This window comes from Lethenteron reissneri, chromosome 28 (assembly GCF_015708825.2).
Source record: "Lethenteron reissneri isolate LAM-NWPU_2019-01 chromosome 28, ASM1570882v1, whole genome shotgun sequence".
Lineage (NCBI taxonomy): Eukaryota > Metazoa > Chordata > Hyperoartia > Petromyzontiformes > Petromyzontidae > Lethenteron > Lethenteron reissneri.
In genome coordinates this window covers 10,812,149-10,835,496 of record NC_083806.1, presented here as the reverse complement: position 1 = coordinate 10,835,496, position 23,348 = coordinate 10,812,149, and the positions used below count along the sequence as shown (strand labels likewise).

The 23,348-nt window shown below is 48.2% G+C and overlaps 2 protein-coding genes across 7 annotated transcripts in view; both read right to left on the bottom strand.

The window, feature by feature from the left end:
- The window catches only part of LOC133348727 (protein phosphatase 1E-like), a 77,746-nt gene extending 66,990 nt beyond the window's left edge, over nt 1-10,756 (bottom strand). The window contains exon 1 of the mRNA XM_061561663.1: nt 9,341-10,756. Within this exon, the coding sequence (XP_061417647.1) occupies nt 9,341-9,522 (182 nt within the window). The 5' untranslated portion in view covers nt 9,523-10,756. The remainder of the gene's footprint in view (nt 1-9,340) is intronic.
- Nucleotides 10,757-16,769: 6,013 nt separating this feature from the next.
- The window catches only part of TRIM37 (tripartite motif containing 37), a 44,568-nt gene continuing 37,989 nt past the window's right edge, over nt 16,770-23,348 (bottom strand). For all 6 annotated transcript variants that reach the window (XM_061562106.1, XM_061562103.1, XM_061562107.1 and 3 more), the window contains 3 exons: nt 19,428-19,607; nt 17,796-17,870; nt 16,770-17,166 (listed from right to left, as the gene is read on the bottom strand). In XM_061562106.1, the coding sequence (XP_061418090.1) occupies nt 17,812-17,870; nt 19,428-19,607 (239 nt within the window). In that variant the 3' untranslated portion in view covers nt 16,770-17,166; nt 17,796-17,811. The remainder of the gene's footprint in view (nt 17,167-17,795; nt 17,871-19,427; nt 19,608-23,348) is intronic.

The window sequence follows — 23,348 nt, the reverse complement described above, 5'->3', positions numbered from 1 at the left end:
TCTGATAATGTGCACTGTCCTTGAAGTTGATTGGTCCACACCCGAAACAGCTTTCCTTAGAGCCTAGTCTCACATGGGTTGGACCAGATGACGCCAAAAGGCGCACAACTCAAAGACAATGCACCATCAGAGTATGATAGCGCATACATTGCAAGGAGATATTGGTGAAGGAAACGGTCATGACCAAAATATTTGAAAAAGGATATGAAGTATTTGAACCAGGAAAAGCCAGAGTCCGTCACCAGGGAAAGGGAGGTCTGGACCGCCCTACACAACACACTGCTGCCACGACCCTCACCAAGACAAGCCGACTGAGAAACGAAGTGTTTGGAGCAGTCCTGGGTTTCGCCTTCACAAATCCGTAATGGTCAATGTGGTAAAGCGATGGTCAAACAACTTCCAGAGCTAACACAGTCGACTGACAATCAGCTGAATATGTAGATATTGTGCGGACCAGTCTCTCTCTCTCAGACAATCACTGTTCACTTCACACCTCTGCAAACAATGGTTGAAAAATAACATGGCAAGAGCCCTCTTTTTTTGTATCAACAAGGTGAATAGGATAAATGAGAGGGTGCAATCAAGGCACGGGTAATGCGGCCTACTCAGTGTATCCATTATGAAAGACTTTGACGATCAGACAATCCAAGCAGAGTCTCCACAAGCTGACAAGCTATTCCAAACCGATGTTTAACACGGGCTTCTAACCAGCAGAGGAATTGTGTGAATACCAAAAAAATATGTTTATCTTTCTCATTCACTGCATCCTTAAATGAATTTACTCGATTTGAAAATACATTTGGGGTTGTGTAAATACTGTATCCCACTGGGTTTCCAAATTCGCCTCTTTGATGGAATAATTACTGGCGAGGGGGGGGGGAGCTTTTTCTTGTACTTAAAAAGGGTTGGAAAAATCGATAGGTTTTTATAAAAATAACAGTAAATGCATCGTCCAAATAAAGAATCCAACGTACGGCCAGAAACACATTTACACAGCACTCTTCTTTTGTTCATCAAGCGTACGTTTAAGATGCAGTGAATCATCACGATATCTTATTTTATTCACGCGAATGGATTTCTTTTCCACTCATGCCAAACCCAATTGTCTGTATGTCTTCGTTGTGTGCGGGATGGTTTTAAAAGGGTGCGTATATATATTTTTATCCATACTATCGATTCGATGTTGCCAAGGCCCTTGTCAAATAAACAGCACTTATTCGTGCAAATTGGCAACACAGTGCACGCTCATGAAGGTGCAATGATGCAATTGTGTGGCAGGGGGGGGGGGGGGGTTGGGCTTGAGGGGGTGCAATTACGTCATCGGACTCAAATCCGTCAGGAATGTCACCACCGCAATGACGTCACTGAGTCATCGCCCCCCTCCCCCAGCCCCCGCCGTGGATTCCTATCGAGCGGTTTGCGTTGGCGAACGCTCGGAAGGTGATTTTCCTCATTGTCAACAAAATTGACAATGCGGGTTCTTAGTTACAGACTTACGGTGGGGAGGGGGAGCGGGGCATCATTTATTTATTGTCATCTTTCAAAACGCTGCGAGAACGTAGAGCTCGCGTTAATAAATAATGCAGCCGCATTTTCTATTGTAAAAGTCGGGGGTTACTTAATACAAAATATATATATATACAATAGGCCACATTGTGCTTGTGTTTGCTTCGACCTCAATGACCTTGATGTTCTCATAAAGATGCAGCGTATATCCGCTGTATGCCCAAACACAACATTCGAGGGCTATGGTCACGCGAGTTGGAGTAGCGGTGATAGACGTAAAGGTCTCCCGGTATTAAACATTAATTTGTCTCGGTGATGGTAGAAGCCATCTGTTTTGTTGTAGCGCAAAGCCACCATGGTGTGCGAGGCTGCAAATAACAAATCGTAATGATGATGGCCTTTACCCAGGAAAGCCTCTGTAAAGCTCAGCAATGTTTTTTTTCCAGTAGAGTCTTGGATTGGGACGCTTGGCCGATTCCACCAATTAGTGTGGCATTTGGGAAACCCCACGTAAGTGAGAGGATAACACACAAAGCTCTGCACATGGATTTAAGAATCCATTGATTTTATGTTACTTCTATTCCCGAAACCTGCACTACCCTGGAATTGTCAATCTCCTGCATTCAATTCCTTGCTTCTGAGATGAGCAGTCAGGGTGATTTGATCGTAGTTTTCATTGGTGCAAGACAGCTGATTTAACAAGAAAAATGGAAATAGTTTGCGTTTGGGCATCACCAGCCCTGAATGGTATTATTAGCATTTTCCCCCATGAATAAACGATAAGTTGTGCAGATCTGCAAAGCATTTGTTTATCCCGTGTGTTGAAATAATTATAGAACGTGGCCACATTCTGTCTGCTCACAATATCAGCTCAGAAATTAATCAATGGTGCCATTAGTGTGCATTTATTTTTTTGCTCAAGGTCAAGAGGACATTGCTGCGAATGCCACCACGCCTCACCACCGCTCCCTTCCACCAGATACCGAAAACCGTAGTGGAGGCAACACCTGACAACGTCTCAGGACCACACTGCTCAGTGAGTCTCGAGGCCTTATCGTCAGGAGGTTTCCAAACTGGTATGTTCCAGCGCAATTGCTTCAGGCAAGATGCACCCAAGAACGAACAGCTCCCAACCTCTGCAGAGCCGCACCGACGCCACGTATTCCCCGGGTGCCCGAAGCTACGCTAATGAGAAACAAAATACTCTAAAGTTGCGGGTCACAAGCACGCCTTCGTGGCACTGCAGTGGCGTCAATGCGACATCGCTGCAATACCTCTCCTTGACATTGCGACGGCATACCGAGGTGGCGATTGCCGTGCGCGTGGCCGCAACTCTGAAGGTGTCTTCTTGGTTCTTTCGGTAAAGTCACGTAGAAGGGAAGTAATAAAATAATAAAAATAAAACAAAAATAATTCTCACGACGTTTCGGCCACAACGCAAGCAGCTGTGGCCAAAACGTCGTGAGAATTATTTTATTTTTATTATTTTATTACTTCCCTTCTACGTGACTTTACCGAAAGAAGCAAGAAGATGAATCCCTGCAGTCACGAAAGCTTTAAATCGAAAAATCTGAAGATGTCGTTTTCTCATCGGCGCGCAACGGAGGCGTCGGCCTGCAGAATGGGTGCTGAAATGGACAGCGCTCCGTGGTGCAGCAATGCATTGTAGGTAAGGGGTTCACTTTTTGGCGTTCGACTCTGGTCCTGATGCTGGTTGAGACTAGGCCCTCAAGAAGGCTGTTTCTGGTGTCGCCCAATCCGTTTCAAAGACAATGCAAATACTACCAGAGCGTGCTGGTGTTTGCATGCTCACCACAAATACTCTGTGTATGTTAATGCAGACTTGATTCCTCGAAAAAGGTTTCTATTTGGTGTTTGAACATCTTAACGCCATCGTGTTTTATTGCCAGAAACGGTAAAAACTTGTTCTTATTTTTTCACAGATAGGGCTTGTGTAACGTCGCCCTCCTCGTTCAACGATTCGTAGCGAGATTCGGCGTCGCGATTCCATTGAATCACCTCTCACGTTTAACATTGCGTCGAATGTAGCGGCCTCCAGTGGCTTGAAAGTTCACGTGAACTCATTACATGCATGTTAAGCAAATTCGTAAAGGAAGAAAACCACTTTGCCAGTGTGCCCTTAGGCGATTCCATGCACGTGGTGTCTCGAGCTTAACAATTCATATGAATCGAAGATGAATCGATTATTACTCTCGGTCATCGTGACGCATCGATTGTTATTATTGACTGCATGCGAACACCACATGCCACGTTGAGCATACAGCAACAAGTGCACACTTTAGAATATACCACGTGGCCATTTAATCGGAATTTTTAAATAAATGATGGGGGGTGAGGGGGGGGAGTGGGGGAACACGTCCCATACGAACTCACAGACAAAGACAAAGATCCCCGTGTAGCCTACACAGGCTGTCGGGGCAGGCATTGTTAGCGGGCGCCTATTAAGGGGGTTGTGTTGCCAGAATGACGCCCGGCCGCTTTTGAACTAATTTAAGGTTGAGTCGACCTAAGGGGAGGCCCAGAACCGGTCCAGATAATCACCACTACACCACATGGAAATCGAAGCCGGGCCGCAGGAATTCGCAGCGCCGTGCGCGAACCACCACGCTACCGCTTCCCACAAAAAAAGACCAAGATCCCTGTATAGCTTTAACAGACTGTTGGGGCAAGTGCTGTTAGCGAGCACCTATAAAGGCCGGCACGGCCCACGAGGGGATGGGTGACCAGAGCCTTTTGTTACCCCAGTAGCGATGTTTACACACCGCACCGGGCACTCATTTGAGGCTGAGTCGACCTAGGCGAGGCCCACTACCGGTTCAGATAATCGTCACCGGTGTTTGGCAGTGAGCGGGAATCGAACTCGAGTCGCCGGGTTCGTAGCGCAGCGTGCTAATCGCCACGCGACCGCTTCACACAAAAAAGAAAAGATACACGCGCGCACGTACACACGCGCGCACGTACACACACACACGTGTCTGCGCGCGGTGAACGCGTACAGAACGGTCTGGTTCCCCTGCACACGTGGGTGACCTTGAACACAGACACGGTCTGTTTCAAGTTCATAAGTGCCGTGTGTGTGTGTGGCATCAAGCTCCACGACCCGAGTTCCATTCGTGCTCAGGCCCAACATCGGTAACGATTATATTATTTGAACCGGCCCTAGGGCCTGCCCTAGGTCGACTCAGCCTAAAATGAGTACCTGTTGCGGTGTATAAACATCGCCATAAGGGAGACACTAACGGCCGGGTGTGGTTGCTGGTCACCTACTTTCTGGTGTGCCGTTCCGGCCTGATTCATAGGTGCTCGCTAATAGCACTCGCCCGATCAGTATGTTACAGGCTGAATAATGCGATTGTGTTTTTCGTATTTAATTCGCCATTTCATTCTCAAGGAAGGCGTTCATTTCTGGATGCTATTTTAACAAAACCATAACACGCCGAGGTCTCCGTTGGCGGCGGTTTTGCGCCATCAGGAATGAACAGATGCATTTAAAAACGGGAAATCCCATCAAGAGGGAACTTTGATCCGAAACGTCAAACAACTTGACATAAATGTTGCGTTTTAAGGAAGTGTTCGCAACGAGTGTGGTGAAAATGCAAGAATATAATGGGCTGCGGTGACATTGCTAGAACATTTTTTTAAATATATATAATACCACCCGTATCACAAACACCACTTTTATGTTGATTTAGAAAAAAAAAGAAATGCGTGCCTGTAATCGGATACCATTTCAGGGACGATGGCTCACTTTCAAAGTGTCGTATCTGCGTTTGCCTTTTGTCAAACGACACAATGGTCGAGTGGGGACTGACTGGGTTTAGGTTACGGAGGTAGATTGGTGACCCGTGTAAGCGGGGGGCGGGCGAGGGTGGCGGTGGTGGTGGCGGAGGATGGGGGGGGGCGAGCGATCCAATGAGTCGCTCCCCATCATCAAGCGGCAGCGAGACGACAGCGCGAGACGCGGCGTGGACGCACGTGCGGCAGGGGGTTGCGCGCGCGCGCGAGAGGGGTTCGTGACTCAGCGCGCACGGGGGCGGAGATGACGAAGCGTGCGGGTGATGAGGCGTACGCGTGGGTGGATGTGCGTGTGTCTGTGCGTGTGTGTTTGTGTCTGTGTGGGTCTGTGTGTGTGTGGGTCTGTGTGTGTGTCTGTGGGTCTATATGTGTGTCTGTGTGTCTGCGCGTGTGTCTGTGCGTGTGTTTGTGTGTGTGTTTGTGTGTGTGTGTCTGTGTGTGGGTCTGTGTGTCTGTGGGTCTGTGTGTGTGTCTGTGTGTGTGTCTGTGTGTGTCTGTGTGTGTGTCTGTGGGTCTATATGTGTGTCTGTGTGTCTGTGCGTGTGTCTGTGCGTGTGTTTGTGTGTGTGTTTGTGTGTGTGTGTCTGTGTGTGGGTCTGTGTGTCTGTGGGTCTGTGTGTGTGTCTGTGTGTAGGTCTGTGTGTGGGTCTGTGTGTATGGGTCTGTGTGTGTGGGTCTGTGTGTGTGGGTCTGTGTGTGTGGGTCTGTGTGTGTGGGTCTGTGTGTGTGAGTCTGTGTGTGTCTGTGTGTGTGGGTCTGTGTGTGTGGGTCTGTGTGTGGGTATGTGTGTGGGTCTGTGTGTGTGGGGGTCTTTGTGTGTCTGTGTGTGTGGGGGTCTTTGTGTGTGTCTGTGTGTGTGGGGGTGTTTGTGTGTGTCTGTGTGTGTGTGGGTCTGTGTGTGTGTGGGTCTGTGTGTGTGTGTGGGTCTGTGTGTGGGTCTGTGTGTGTGGGGGTCTTTGTGTGTCTGTGTGTGTGGGGGTCTTTGTGTGTGTCTGTGTGTGTGTGGGTCTGTGTGTGTGTGGGTCTGTGTGTGTGTGTGGGTCTGTGTGTGGGTCTGTGTGTGTGGGGGTCTTTGTGTGTCTGTGTGTGTGTGGGTCTTTGTGTGTGTCTGTGTGTGTGGGGGTCTTTGTGTGTGTCTGTGTGTGTGTGGGTCTGTGTGTGTGTGGGGAGCGATAGCGCGTTGCGCTAAGAACCCGGCGACACGGGTTCGATTCCCGCTCACGGCCAACACCAGTGACTATTATCTGAACTAGTCCTGGGCATCCCCTAGGTTGACTCAGCCTTAAATGATTCGATGTGTAAACATCGCCACTAGGGATACAAAGGCGGCCGGGCATGGTGCTGGCCACCCACCCCCTCGTGTGCCGTGTTGGCCTTCAATAGGTGCTCGCTAACAGCACTTAACCATCTATTAAGGCTATGGGGGGGGGGGTCTTTGTCTTTGTAGGTGTGCCTACTTGACATGTGTTTGTCAGGCGACACATTGTGTGGGTGATTGGCTGTGTGCGTGTCTCCGTGTAGGGTGTGCTAATGACTAGCTGTGTTGGTACTTGTGTGTGCGTGTGAGATTGTGTAAAATTGATGAGTTTAACACGTAGGCTTTCGTGACCAATATTATCCATAATACAGGTTTTTTTTGGGGTGGTTAGAACGCGATCTAACCCCAGCAACAACAAAACCCTGTATTATGGATAATATTGATCAGTTGTGTGTACATGTGACTAAGTGTGTCGGCTGGCTTGCGATGGTGCTGCTCGCTAACAGCACTTGCCCCAACAGTCTGTTAAGGCTACACGGGGGGGGGGGGGGGTCTTTGTCTGCGCGTGTGTAGGCGCGTGCGTGTGTGTGTGTAGGCGCGTTTCCGTGTAGGTGGGCGTGTAGGTACGTGGGTAGGTGTGTATGTATGATTGATCTGTGAGTGTGATTAGGTGTAAATGTATGATTGATCGTGTGTGATGAGGTGCACGTGGGTGTGCGTGTGCACGTGTAAGTGTGTGCCAATTACTTGGTGAGAGTAGATGTGTGTGTGTGTGTGTAGGATACGCGTGTGTGTAGAATTGTGGTTGTGTCTGTAGGTGGCAATGTGTGCGTAGACGCCCGCTCACGGACAACACCAGTGGCGATCATCTGAACCGGTTCTGGGCCTCCCCTAGGTCGACTCAGCCTCAAATGAGTACCTGGTGCGGTGTATAAAAACATCGCCACGGGGGAGACAAAGGCGGACTGGCGTGGTGCTGGCCACTCACCCCCTCGTGCACCGTAACGGCCTTCATAGGTGCTTGCTAACAGCACTTGCCCCTACAGACTGGTAGCAGGCTACAGAGGGGGATATGGGGAATCATTGTCATTGGGGGCGTGGGTGTCAGCGTGTAGGCGTGTCGATGAATAGGTGTGTCCCGCTGTCTATACAGGTGTCTATAGGTGTAGGTGTGTGTGTAGGTGTCTGTGTAGGTGTGGGTTTAGGTGTTCGTAGGTGTGTGTAGGTGTCTGTAGGTGTGTGTATATGTTCGTATGTGTTCGTAGGCGTGTAGGTGTGTGTAGGGGTGTGTGTGTGTATGTGTAGGTGTCTATAGGTGTGTATGTAGGTGTGTGTAGATGTGTGTGTAGATGTGTGTGTGTAGGTGTGTGTGTGTAGGTGTCTGTAGGTCTGTGTAGGTGTGTGTGTCTGTAGGTGTGTGTAGGTGTGTGTGTCTGTAGTGGTGTATGTGTAGGTGTGTGTGTAGGTGTGTGTGTAGGTGTCTGTAGGTGTGTGTAGTAGTGTGTGTAGGTGTCTGTAGGTGTGTGTAGGTGTGTGTAGGTGTATGTAGGTGTGTGTGTAGGTGTGTGTGTAGGTGTCTGTAGGTGTGTGTGTAGGTGTGTGTGTAGGTGTCTGTAGGTGTGTGTGTAGGTGTGTGTATAGGTGTCTGTAGGTGTGTGTAGGTGTCTGTAGGTGTGGGGAACGGTAGCGTAGCGGTAACCGTGCTTCGATTCCCTCTCACGGCCAACACCAGCGACGATCGTCTGCACCGTTCCTGGTCCTCTCCCCTAGGTCGACTCCGCCTACAATGAGTACTTGATGCGGTGTTTAAACATCGCCACTGGGGAGACAAAGGCGGTCGGGCGTGCGCCCTTTCCAGACCTTCATAGGTGCTCGCTAACAGCACTTTAAGGCTACAACAGTGAGAGGTTGGTTCATTGTTATTGTTGTTATTGTGTTATTGTTGTGTGTGTGTGTTATTGTTATTCCTATGTTTTTTCTGTAAAGTCACGTAGGTAAAAAAATTAAATTGAAATGAATAAAAGTAAAATAAAATAAAAATCACGACGTTCTGGAGGCAACACAAGCTTCCGTTTTCCGCTGCTGTGTTATTGTTGTTGTGTGTTATTGTTGTTGTTGTGTGTTATTGTTGTTGTGTGTGTTATTGTGTTGTTGTGTGTGTGTGTTATTGTTCTTGTGTGTGTGTTATTGTTGTGTGTGTGTTATTGTTGTGTGTGTTATTGTTGTTGTGTATGTGTGTTATTGTTGTTGTGTGTGTTATTGTTGTTGTGTGTGTTATTGTGTGTGTGTTATTGTTGTGTGTTATTGTGTGTGTGTTATTGTTGTTGTGTGTGTTATTGTTGTGTGTGTGTTATTATTGTTGTGTGTGTGTTATTGTTGTTATTGTGTTATTGTTATTGTGTGTGTTACTATTATTGTTGTGTGTGTTATTGTTGTGTGTGTTATTGCTGTGTGTTATTATTATTATTGTTGTGTGTGTGTTATTGTTGTTGTTGTGTGTTATTGTTGGTGTATGTGTTATTGTTATTGTGTGTGTTATTGTTATTGTGTGTGTGTTGTGTGTGTGTTATTGTTGTGTGTGTTATTGTTGTATGTCTTATTGTTATTGTTGTGTGTTATGGTGTGTGTGTTGTGTGTGTTATTGTTGTGTCTGTGTTATTATTGCTGTGTGTTATTATTGTTGTGTGTGTGTGTTATTATTGTTGTGTGTGTTGTGTGTGTTGTGTGTGTGTTATTATTGTTGTGTGTGCGCGCACTCACTAGCGGCTGAAGAACTGCAGGCAGAGCTCCAGTGTCTCCCCCTCCACCTCCGACTGGACGAGGCTGGACGAGGGCGGACGCAGCGGAGGAGGCGCCGCGTCTTCGCCGGCCGACTCGGGGGCGACGCGCAGCTCGGCCAGCATGGCCGAGAGCAGCTTCCTCGTGCCCTGCTCGTCCGCCATGGTTTAGCGCACGAGCCAGTGACAAAACACCCCCCCCAAAAAAAACAACAACAACAACCGATGAGGATGATGCACCCCCCGACCGCACGGGCACGCGCACTGCAGCCGCCCGCCTCTAACTTAGAGCGCGCGTGGTGTGTGGTCTGGGGGGGTGGTGGTGACGGTGGTGACGGTGGTGTCTCGGTTGTGGTGCTGCTGCTGCTGCTGGTGGTGGTGGTGGCGTTGGTGTTGGGTCCGCCGACTGCCGTCGCTGAGCTCCGCTCCGGCTATTTAAAGCTTTGCCTCCTCCGCAAGTTTCACCCACAAAGCAGCAGCGGCGGCGTCTGTTGTCGGCAGCAGCAGCAGCATCATCATCAGCAGCGGCAGCAGCAGCAGCAGCGCAACCCACTCGCTCATCATCCCGGGTGCGCGGCGCGCTCGACATGCGTCGTCGTCGTAGCGGCGGTGGCGGTGGATGAAGGCGGCGCTCTCGCTGAGCCGACGCTGTCAGTCGACAGCGATGTGCGCTGCGCACGTTGAGGCTTTGCCATTGTGCGCCGTCTCACGCCTGCCCCTCTGTGTGTGTGTCTGTCTCTGTGTGTCTGTGTGTGTGTCGTCTGTGTGTCTCTGTGTCTGTGTGTGTCTTTGTGTCTGTCTCTGTGTCTGTGTCTCTCTGTGTGTCTATTTCTGTGTGTGTCTGTGTCGTCTGTCTCTGTGTGTCTCTCTGTGTTTGTCTTTGTGTGTGTCTGTGTCTGTCTGGGTGTGTCTGTCTCTATGTGTGTCTCTGTGTGTGTGTCTGTGTCTCTGTCTGTCTCTGTGTGCGTCTGTCTCTGTATCTGTGTGGAGACAAGCGGACAAGGGAGCGGTGGTGCAGCGGTTAGCGCGACGCTGCGCTCCGAACCTGCTGTCCCGAGTTCGATTGCCACTCACGGCCAACACCCAGTGACGATTATCTAAACCCGGTCTGGGCCTCCCCTAGGTCGATTCGGCCTCAAATGAGCAGCTTGTGCGGTGTGAAAAAAAAAACATTGCCATTGGAGGGACAAAGGCGGTCAGGCGTGGTGCTGGTCATCCGTCCCCTCGTGCGCTGTGCCGGCCTTCATAGGTGCTCGCTAACAGCACTTGCCCCAACAGTCTGTGCAGGCTATACGTGGGGTCTTTGTCTTTGGAGACAGGCGGACAAGGGAGGCAGCCCCTCCCGGCTAATGCGAGTCAATATCATCAGCGGTCACCTGTTGTGCGCGCGCGCGCGCACACAATGCGGGGAGCGGTGGCTCAGTGGTTAGCGGCACTGCCCTACGAACCTGGTGAACCCGAGTTCGATTTCCCGCTCACGTCCAAATACCAGTGGCGCTTTAAATGAGTGCCTGTTGTGTAAACATCGGCGTTGGGGAGACAAAGGCGTTCGGGCGTTGTTCTGACCACACCACTCCCGCGTTTGCCGTGCCCGGCCTTTATAAGTGCTCATTCAGAGCACTTGACCCAAATGCATTTTGAAGGTTATACGGGTGGTTGGGGGGGGGGAAGGGGTGGTTATCTTTGTGCATACTTACTGCAACTGATGCGTTCGTATCCTGGCTGAGTGACCCGGGGGCTGTCAGCCACCCCTCTCCTCTCTCTCTCACTGCCCGCATGATTTACCCAGGAGTCGGCCACCCTCTCGTTTGGCTATCGGAGGGCACGTAGATTTGCTCCAATGCGAATTTAATATTGTATGTATTTAAAAATATATATGTATACACACGTGTAGATGGGGAAATCGGTGTTGCAGAGGTTGTGAGAGCCGAACGTAATTTAAAAAGATTTTTTTTGTTCACTCAATTGCATCGAAAAAAATTCATCCTTTGTTAGTCTACTTCAGCAAAGGGCATGAATACACCCACGTCGCGCCGGTAATTAGGTGATTGGTTGACCATACTTCCCCACTCTGGTCCGTACGGATGATGCCGCTGCTAGATGATAGCCGTGACCAAAAATAAAACTCGGCTGGCCAGGAGCGGCGTGCATGTGCGATGCCGTTAACCGCTGCGCCACCATTCGTTGTAAAATGGTGAGTGCGGGACGGATGCATCTTTAAGGGGGTGGGTGGGTTGGTGACGAGCTTCTTTAATAATCATAGGGGGGTGACCACATAATGAGTGTGCCCGGGGGATGTGGTGGTGTTTCACTCCTCGGGCGATTTCCCACCCCCCGCCCCGCTCATCCTCCTCCTGTCCTGTTGGGCGAGCCAGAGGAAAATTCCACTTCAAGTGTTTTTATGCAACCGGTCACAGATTCTGACTGGGTTCCACTGAGATTAAAGAGAGAGAGAGAGCACTTTACATTCAGTGGGGCAGTGACCTCCACCAACACCACCACTGCCAGCAGCAACACAAAGTGATTAAACACACATGTATCGCTCTCTCACTCACACTCACCACGGGACAACGAAATAAAAGTAAACAACATTTTAGTTCCATCAGACGCCGACGCCGTAAATGGATATCGCCCTGGACAAAGCAATAATCCAGAGGTCGTCAGGGTCGATCGTCAACATCGGTTTAAGTTTCTGAAATCCACCCTCCCGTCAACACCTCCACCGCTCCCTTACGAGACTCGCCCGATCCAGCAGAACAAACGGAAACACCGCGCTCGATCGGCACATCTCGTGGAATGGAGTAAAGTGTGGGCACCTCCATGGCATCTCTAATCGTGGGGGACCCCGTTTGTCAGCAGCGGCGTGAGCAAGCGATTAACTTCGTGAACTTTGAGTCCATCACACCATAGAGCCTTTGCAGCGGCTCCAATATTTTGCGTTTATTCCGCAGCGCGTTGGGGCTTGAACGAACGCCGGCTACCGGGCTTGCCCCGATGCTCGACACGCACGCCACGTGGGCCCCTCAACGCGTCCAAGGGCCCATTGAGCGCAGTCGATCAACATTGTGCAACATACATCGTCGTGGAACAATAACATCCGTCACTTCATACCGACCAGTCACTTCAAAGTACCCCCCCCCCCCCCCGCCGCTCCATGCTCTAGGAAATGTTCAGCGACCGAGGCAGTGGTGGAAATTCCACGATCCAATGGCAGGGGGCGGTCTCAATACGCAGTCCCCGGTGGAAGACGTCCCACGTCCATCCGTGAAGCGTCGTCTCCACCGCGCAGCGAGCAACCCTCTGAACCACGGCGCTACGCAGCGTTCACGGCGTGCTCACGGCAGCGAAGGGCAACCCGTGACGGCTGCGCTTTTGACGGCGAGAGAAGAAGGATGAGACGCCCCAATGTATAACGCCCCGGCGAACCTCGAGCAATATAAAGAAATGTACAACAACAAAAACACACGATCGTAGGTCGCGGTCGATGCTCGTAAATAAATGAAACGCATTGAAAGGCAAACACGTGGAGTCAGGACCTCCGCGGCAGACGGCGGTAATGGGAAGGAGCCGGCAGCATTGTTACAAGCAGGGACGAGGAGGATGACGACTTCTGCCGGTGCCGAGGGCACGGGGCCCAAATGTGCCTCTCCCCTGCAGGTTGGAGGACTTCTGCCTTCAATGTCCAAGCAAGACGTCGCGACTTTGCCCACGGTGGCCTTCATCATTCTCGATTTGAAAACAGTCTGCATCAGCAGCAGGCCATGCTTTCCCACCTGATGACGGACGCTTGTGTTGCGCCCGAAACGTTGTGATTTAATTTAGTTGTTTTCATTTATTAAATTTGTTATCTACGTGACTTCACCGAAAAAACCAGAGTATGAGGCCTTATTCATGTTACGTTTACGACCCTTTTCCCCCAAAACCGCTGCTGGATGGGGTGGGGGGGGGGTGCGGATTATTTTGACTCGGCTGGTCAGTGCCGATTGGTGAAATTCGTGGGCATAGACGTGGGAGCGTAGAAGTATCGTACAAGTGGATATCGATGCCCTCTGCTGCTCGCCACGTGGGTAACGCGAGCCCTGTGAAACCGTGTTGGGTGCAGGGTGGTTCGTCCACATCCACGCGCGATTATCCAAGGCACCCGAAATCCTGCCGAGCTTCAGATCTATCGAGTTCAGGCCGAATTGGTCTATCGCCGGTCTGATATTACGACCACTAAAATCACCACCATCACTGTAGACTTTCTACAAGACCCAGAGCCCCATCAGGCGTGGAGCGTGCAACATGGTGGGGGAAGAGTTGTGTGGTGCAGCTTTAAAGGCCCCATTCCAATCGAAGGAGCAGCACACTCCAGACGGCGGTGGAGGAAAGGGCGAGACACAAGAGACGAAGCAGTGGCGTCCTTTTCGAGTGTGCAGGCGGTGCAACTGCCCCCAGGCCCACGGGCCGGATGGGCCTTGACGTTGGGATAAAGAAAGATAACGGGGGGAGGGTAGGAAATTGGACAGGGGGGGGGGGGGGGGATTTAATTACTTGAAAGCCAGGGCCCATGACAGCCACGCACGCTACGCCAGTGGAAGCAAGTGTGTTGGGTCTGTGTAACCCTCTCTTTGGATCAGTGGTCGGGAACCTATGGCTCGCGAGCCATATATGGCTCTTTCCGTGACGGCATATGGCTTCCCAGACAATTGAGTTGAAAAAAATAAAATAAAAATATCAGTTTGGAACTGATTTTAAAATACTTGTGATATTGCTTAATAATACTGTGTCATTTTAAAGTAAACAGAAATTAGTTTTGAAGATAAATTTCACGGGTCACGGGGCCTCAACGCCTGCATGAAGCTCAACCTCACCACGTACGAACCAGACTACAAGGCCATCAGCAATACCATGCAGCACCAGAAGTCGCATTAAAAGACATTTAATTTATTATACGTTAAAAATACTATATGGCTCTCAATGCAATATATTTAGAAATATTCGGCTTTTATGGCTCTCCCAGTCAAAAAGGTTCCCGACCGCTGCTTTGGATGATAGAAATGTCAGGCTGACGACGACTTATACGATCTCCTTGCTGCAGATGAAACGCGTCTTTTTTAAATAAAATGCTGTGCCACAACTTGTGATCACGAAGTGTTCAGATTCCCGGACAAGAAATGTTTGTTTGTGTTTTTGATCGATGGAGTTGACGGCTCAAAGTGACCAACATTTCGTTGTGTGTGACATTTAGAAGACGTATCGTGTAGCAACGTGGCTGGTTGGTTAATGCATCGGTGTGTAGCGATAACGCGTGGGTTTTCGACACGGCTGGCAGGTGACAAAGGTTGATTGTTGGACTCATGGCGAGGACTGCCTAACACGTAACCCTCCCCCCCTTCCATCCGCCCCCCGTGGCCACACGCGTAAACAGCCCAAATCAGTAACCAGGAGTGGGCGAACAGCAATTTGGTCCCGGAGAATGAGACACGCCACCCCTGTCGGAACATGAGAAAAAAAAGCTCATCGGATTCCTCGCGTGTAAGTAAATATTCCGATCCTGTGTTTGTTTACGCAGCGACATCAATATACATAGCCCTCTGGATAGATTGATGGTCATGAGAGAACGTGGCAAGAACTACGAATGTCGATCATGAAGCAGTGGTGGTGATGAATTGGGGCACGTGTGAAGGATGAAGATGGGGGGGGGGGGGGGGCAACAGAGACAGATATTGGAGTGGCACCCAGAGGTCTCTGACCATTGGGAAGGACATAAAGCCAGATGTTTGAGATACTTTAGGAGGCCTAAGAGAGGGTGCGTATTGACTGAACAGCTGCAGGGTCTGGCAGATGAAGCGCAGGGCCGGATGAAGGTTCTTGTAGGCCCTGGGCACTTGTTTCGTGGGCCTTCAGTGACAACTCTCTACAGGTGGTACTACTGCTGCTGCTGCTGCCCCGTGTAACTACGACCGCCGCCGTCACTCGCTCGATTGTGCGAAAAACAACACCATTTGCTAATCTTGCAATGAAAAAATCTAGAAAAGTGAATATCTGGTGGTTTTCTCTCACCTTGTGAAAAAACGTTGACATTGACACGAATCTTTGTATCTTACACTGTGCCTAACCTTTGCTATATAAATGCAATTATTCAAGATATCTTGGTTACATTTTGTATCTCATACAAACAAAAAGACATGGTACATTATTTTTCTTGTCGGCCCTTTAGTTTCCGTAGGCCCTAGGCAGTGCCTACAGTGGCCGATTGTATAATAGGGCCCTAAGCGTGATGGTGGTGCGGGTGACGGCAAAACAAAATCGGCCCACGTTGACTTCTTGACATCTCCGAACCTCGTGACTACCCACAGTGGAAAAACCTGCATCCTTAAAAACCTCGCAGCAGGATTTTCCATCGTTCATTGTCGACACGTGGTTTCCACCGTTTTACTGCACGCTACTGGAAACATCCAGTGAACTTCTTTGTGGAAAGTTTATAATGCAGATGTTTTATTCCTCCACCAACCCCCAACCTTTAAAATGGGCCTAGTGTGTGCGGTTCTTGAGCACAGATCGTTTTATATCCACTCAGCGTGTTCTTTTCTCAGTTGCAATTGAAAATTAGAAGAGATTTGCATAGCAATTACATTGCCGATTCTGTATATCCCAGCAAAAACGTTCGGTGTATGTTTCTGTTTGACTTCGGTGGTATAATTGTTTACTTAGCAGTGTGGCATTGCCACAGTGGCGATGTTAACTCTCTCGCCTGCTATGCAGGAGGTCATAGGTTCGATCCCAACCCGGACACCTGTATACATTTGGAGTTTGCATGTTCTCCCCGTGGTCGTGTGAAATTTTCTCCGTTTTAGAAACATGCGTTTAAAGTATTTGGCTGCTATACATTTCCACATGATAAGCCACTTCGTTGAGCCATCATTTGTAGCCAGGTCGCTTCTGATAAAGGGGCTTTATAAAGCTGGTGCAATTAAAAAAAGTTTAGTTTTTAGTTTATTGCTATTCACATTTGCTCCCGTTTTTTCACCTCCCAGCCATATCACATGGAATGCACCAAATCTTGTCAGATCTCAGAATGCAGTTGAACCCGAACAGAGATGGCTGAACCTGAACCAGTCGCAACATGGCACGCGTATAAACAGGCATTTTGCGGGAAGCCACCAACCCCCGACTTGGCCAGCGTGCGGTCAAGTGTCGTCAAAATATCCCTCGCGGCCTGCGAGGCGTGGTAGAGTAGTCCCCTCGTGCAGTGATGGATTGACAAACACGGGCTGTACACGTGTGCATATGCCGCCGCGTTTGCACTTGGCGTTGAGTCAGGTCTCCCCTCTGCAAGGGACTCCGAACGAGAAAAAAAAGTTAAACATGCGTCCAAGTTTCATGCGCGTTTGCATTCTCGCACGTGTTCACGTTGCGGTGACATGGGCAGCTGTTATAAACACTTTATTTGCCATATATATAAATCAAATAAAAATAGAAAAAAACTAACATTACAAAGACAATGAAATGCAACGATATGCAGGAAATCTTACGTCACAGGGAAGTTTTCGGCAAGGCCTGCGTTTTAACAAAAAAAAAATGGCCACACAAAAAAATAACGTATAAACTATGTGCAGCACTTGCATCCTCAGAAGTGGAATTCAGGTGCTCGTTGTTCTGAAGACTAAACTTGTGCTGCAATTCCGTGTAATGACATAACACTATGCTCGGTAGTGCAAGGCACGCATCACGCAGATGCGTTAAAATGCACAGCATTAACAACGGTGGCTTTTATATTACTTTGCTCTGACCGCCGTGACGCACCAAGGCAGCCTCTGCAGTTACCTGCAAGGCACAACACAAAGTGATTTCAGAAAAACTTTAATGAATTTAACGTGTATTTTTTTTTTTTTACACTTTGCAACACTTAAGAGGTATCCAAAATTATTTGGTGCCATGGAACATCCGTGTAAACGAATCAAAAAGTCGATGTGCACTCGAGACGGGGAGCATGGGATACGAGCGTGAGAATCACACAAAACGTGCAAGCACAAATGTCCACACAAATGCATGCACTTTGACAAATTCACGTGGTGACCTGCCACAGAGATGTGTATTTTTTTGCATCCGTAATAATGTTAATATCTAGCCAGGCTACGCTGCAGTTAGAAGTATTTGTAATCGAAAAATTGCAAAGTTAAAATTTCAAAGGTCAACTCTACCCATTATAATCATCATCGTCCCACTGCGGTCGAAAGATGCAAACCTTTTGCACCAAAGTCAACAGTGGGTTGTTACACACAGAGACCGGGTACTCGCATGGAGAATGTGGAATTTCTCCCATTGGCTCAGGACTGTAAATCCATGACAAGTGCTACCCTATTTGCTCCTTATAGCAGCATAAACTTTGACTTTTGTACCCATTCCGTAAACATGCTAATTTGCTATATATATAAAAAACAAAATGTAATCACCAGGCAGCATCGTCAATCATTTGGTATCCAAATCGGCCACAAAACTGTCCTCCGAAGCATCTTCTGAAATTGATCCTGGGAAAAAAAGCATAGACACAAAGGGCGCTATAGTTACATTGCAAACATAATGCGAATTATATGCAACTATCACATTCATAATAAGAACAATAATCCAGACACATTTTGCTCATTGCAACCACGCTAACAGCACCATGGGAGACGAGATGTCATGAAACCTCAGGCCCTAAAGGGAGTGCGAGACCCCATCTCACCTCGATACCAGCGAGGCATGAGATGAGATATGCACGTATTATTAATGATAACAATTAGTATGCAATGCTTTTTTTTTAATCCGACCAAAAACTGGAGCTGCGGTGAGATTACTCGACTTGCAATTGTTAGATCACCCGAGTAAAAATAAATCCTGGCTAAATGTGGAAAACTCGGCCAACATCACCCCCCTCCTTGGTCCATTAAAAATGAGTACCACTTTGTGGAAAGTCATGCTACGTAGAGAATGGCCCTCACGATAGAAAAAAAAAAGTGGAATTCTATCACTCGCACGGTAATCGGCACAGATGAGCGATGCCCTCCAGCTCGACAGAGTGCACACGTTGACGTTTTAATTACGAGTAATTAGTAACGACGTTCGTTTACATTTGCGCCACCCCCCACGTCACAGAGGTATGAACTACGGCTTCTGCGATCGGTGGATAATTTTAGACGACCCAAGGGAACCTCTCGTTATTGGTGCAACCACTTATCCCCACAATCGCATCCCACCTGCTCCAGTCGGTGGATCCATTTAGATTTTACTGCGCACTCAATTTTCACGACACAGTAACATGAATAAAAAGTGGATGTGGTCCTTTTTTGTTGTTGCAATCTTGCACAAAAGCTTGGATATTATGGCAATTAAATCAATTTTGCAGAGTACACTTCGATGCACAGTCGACGGAACAGTTAAAGAAAAAAATATGCATGCGAGTGGATTCAGTAACACTGGCCTGCACATCTCCCGCGTTTTGAGAAACCCCCTTCGATCAATTTGGCCAGGGAAAGTCCCTGAATGGCAACACAACATTATTCTAAGGTTTCATTTATAATGGATCATCTTTTAAGAGTTATAGTGCCACCCCTAGTGACAGACCGACGGGCAGATGGGCGGACGGAGCTCACGCACAAACACTTTCAACCTTCAGTTGGAATGCATTAAAAATTAACAGCGGGTTTAAATGTTTGCGCTCACAGCAGGGCGCCACGGTGGCGAGATGTTACCTACCCCGCCTAGTATACAGGAGGTTGTGGGTTTGATCCCAACCCCAACGCCTGTATATTTGGAGTTTGCGTGTTCTCCCTGTGGTCGCGTGGATTTTTTTTCTCCGGGTTCTCCGGTTTTTCCCTCCACATTTAGAATCAACATCAAGTGTTTAAAGTATTTGGCTGCTATAAATGTGCACGTAATAAGCCACTTCGTTGAGCTATCACTTGTGGCCAGGTCGCTTCTGAAAAAGAGCTACGTAGCGCGGTGGGTCGTACCTGGTAAAATAGAAAATAGTTTGTAGTGGTCAAATATATATATTTGTTATATATATATATATAGAGTAGTCACGGCACGAGCAGTCCTGTTACCTTCCTCCCGTAGCTCAGCTGCTGCCTCCCTTTCCTCGGGCTCCAGGGAGCTGTCCATGTCAGACCCCGCTAAACCTGAGCCCCCCAGGTCCGGTGAGACCCCACGCTCCGGTGCGGACAGACACTGGGGTTGGCCAAGCTCCAGCAGCCCCCCACACAAGCCGGACGTCGGCACCATAACTGGAATAGACAACAACAAAACAACATCCACAATGCGCCTTTCATTGAAAATAAATCATTTCAAAGTTAGCTTACACAGCAGTGGATGGTATGGCACCCTCCCCCTCTCCCCAGTCCACAGGCCTCCATGCCCAACCCTCCCCAGGTTACGAAGGCCACGATACACAGACCACATCCTGGCTATGGTGGTCTACGGCGGTGTTAGCAAGACCCAAGAGACATTCGTTTCATGTTGTGCATTGGTGCAGCCAACGTGGCACTGGCATTTCCCATGTACATTACGGATACCACAGAGCTACCTTTGAGATCCCCTCCCCCCCTTCTGCAAGCGCGCTCTGGTCCACACAAAGCGGCCACAGCAGGAGCAGAGATCACAAAGCTGCCTCGAAGATCACTTTGTCTGGGCCGCCACGGTGGCGAGATGTTAACTACCTCGCCGAGTATACACGATGTTGAAGGGTTTGATCCTGACCACCGATGCCTGTACATTTGGAGTTTGCATGTTCTCCACATGTTGAGTTTGTTGTAACCTTTCCCCGCAACTCCCAACAGCACGGTTGGCTATGTACGCGGTGAAAAAGAAGTTTACCATATTTTTCGATTTAAAGCTTTCGTGACTGCAGGGATTCATCTTCTTGGTTGTTTCGGTAAAGTCACGTAGAAGGGAAATAATAAAATAATAAAAATAAAACATAATAAAATAATTCTCACGACGTTTCGGCCACAACGCAAGCAGCCGTCCTCAGGTGAAGAACAGGTCTGTCAGAAAGACAGAGTCTGAATGCGTCTTTCCGACAGACCTGTTCTTCACCTGAGGACGGCTGCTTGCGTTGTGGCCGAAACGTTGTGAGAATTATTTTATTATTTTAATTTTTATTATTTTATTATTTCCCTTCTACGTGACTTTACCGAAAGAACCAAGAAGAAGTTTACCATACATTACAAACGTCTTCACGCAGGGCATCCATGCCGCAGCCTGCATTCCCACCCAGAGAACACATGCTCACTTACATAACAACACTGCGGCCCAACTGTCATGTAAATTCATTCGGGTGCTGTAATTCAAACACCGACCACACGATCTATCCTCATAAACGACGGCTCAAATTGGACACTTATTGTTGAAAATGCAATGTTCTGCATTCCGACTCGAGAGGGGGCAGAGGTGCAACGGTGACGCTCGCTCTCCGGCAACGGGAAAAATCCCCCCAATGCAGTTACATGCAGAGGTGAAGAAAATAATGAACACACGCAGTGTATACCGTTGTCAACGTCTGTTTTTTTTTTTAAATAGAAATACTGGATTGTTGAACTGCATGCAACATAATGTATGCTACCTGCTTGTGCATCGAATTAAAATAAAATCAATGGACAAATCAAATCCTTGGGCAGCCCCTCCTCTCAGCTGGTGTCCCCTGATACAGCCGTGATGTGATCTTCCTTGCCTGGTATGCAGGAGGTCGGGGTTCGATCCCGACCCTTACGCCTGCCGTATATTTGGAGTTTGCATGTTCTTCCTGTGGTCGCGTGGATTATTTTTTTTTTTCTTCGGGTCCTCCGGTTTTTCCCTCCACATTTAGAAACATGCATTGAGATTATTGGTGCTATAAATGTCCAAACGATGGGCCGCTTTGTTGAGCTATCATCTGTGGCCAGGTCTCTTCTGAAAATTAAGGTTAATACCTGAGTGGGCTTTGCCTGGTAGGATGGGGATGGTTTAGCTGTATTTGTTTGTGTTTGGGTAATTTATTTACCTTTCTTGTACTTTTTTTTGTAATGTTTGTTGTTGTAACGTTCTTACCCCCGTGCCCCTACTGGACATCGGATTCCTCCAGTATGAATAAATATTCTGATTCCATATCCCAATGGCATGGGCCAGAATCCTCAAAGGACAACGGCTTACGAGTGGTGCAATTCATTGTGGGGGGGGGGAGGGCCGGATTAATGTTCGTGTAGGCTCCTCTGGCACTTCTGTTTCGTAGATCTTCAGTGATAACTTTTCAACAGTTGGTACTGCTGCCGCCCATCTGACTACTGCCGCCACTGTCACTCGCTTGTTTCTTGCGCGTACTTCGTCCAGCCGCCGGACAGACGTCGTTACTGCCGATACGTTCACGATTTAGCCCGTGCCCTGATTCGATGGGCGCGCGCTGCGTGCCGCAGATAAGCAGATTTAATTTGCAATTCTATGGGAACCTCCTTTGCCAGTAAAAATATGATAATTGGTTTTTTAACCTTCTATCTGGCAACAAAACTGACACCTTTAGTGCGCCTTTTGGCGTCATCTGGTCCAACCCATGTGAGACTAGGCTCTAAGGAAAGCTGTCTCGGGTGTGGACCAATCAACTTCAAGGACAGTGCACATTATCAGAGTTATGCCTTTTGTTTGTATTATGACTGCAGGTATTGCGGTCTATGCAAACATGACTCCTTGTAAAAAGGTGTCAGTTTTGTTGCCAGATAGAAGGGTAAAAAACCAATTATCATAATTTGCAATTATTGAAAAAAAACAAGGTACGCCTAAAAATATTACAAGATATCTTTCTTACTTTTTTTTATCATACAAACAAAAAAGACATGGCAAAAAAAATCCCCGTAGGCCCTTCAGTTTTCATAGGCCCTAGACACAATGCTTACTGTGCCAATTTGATAATACAGCACTGTTTGGAGGGGTACGGAAAGGGTTGCGGTGTCTGTGATGTTAGCTTACCGTATGCTTCAGTCGCGAGGCAATGTTAATGAGAATGGTGGTGGTGGTGGTGGTTGTGAAGTATTTTTAGCCGTTGTTTCTACACAGTGCCGCTGCCACGGGTCCTTGAAAATTTCAATGATGAATCGTTGGAAACGTGAGCGGGGAAATTGCAGGGAAGAAGGAACGTGGCCCTGTTGTCTTTAATCGCCAAAAAATTCTGAGCGCTCCCCAGAACCAACCGTTAAAAATAATCCAGCACTTGCATGGGGGTTGACAGCATGTGCAGCCAACTGCAACACGGTTAATTGAGTCCACCGTAATTGGTTTATTAACTTTGAAATCAAAAGCAATTAAGTGGTCACACCTCCCAGGTGAGCCTTATGAAGAACACCGACAAGTACTTTGTCCCTAATAACACGGAGCACGGGCGATGCATCACAAAACCCCTCTTAGTGAAATGAAATCGTTGGGGTAATAAACGTGATGGGCCACATACGGTAGAAACAAGAATAAAGCTGCCCTGCTGTCACCGGCTCCTTGTTTATTTTAATAATATTAAGGGTGCGCACGCCAAAATGACAGTTATTCTGACCAAACGCTGAATACCAAAATAAAATTGAATCAACCGAGTGGACTAAACGCATGTCCAGCCTCATCTTGCCAATGACCTGCTTCTTTACAGTCACCTTCTCCCTTCTATCGATGTACTAACTTCTTAGGAAGACGCAACGCAAAAAAAAACAGAAAACTGGTTATTATCTTGTAGCTACGCAACGAGAGGCTACATCTTATCTCAAGCCCAAATAAATCATCTAAAAACAGTTGTACATTGTTATTCTTGTAAATGATTATTACAAGTCATGTGCTTAAACTGAACAAATATGTTAGCTCCAGTTAATCCTAAATCCACGTGATCGCCCCTACAGTACAGTAGTTGCATATCTTTACAACAGTGGGCGGAGTTGGATTGATGTTGATTGGCGTGGCTCTGCTGTCATCCACTTAGTGGGCAGCGTCTTTTGCGCAGGAGCACAAGACGCTTACCCCAC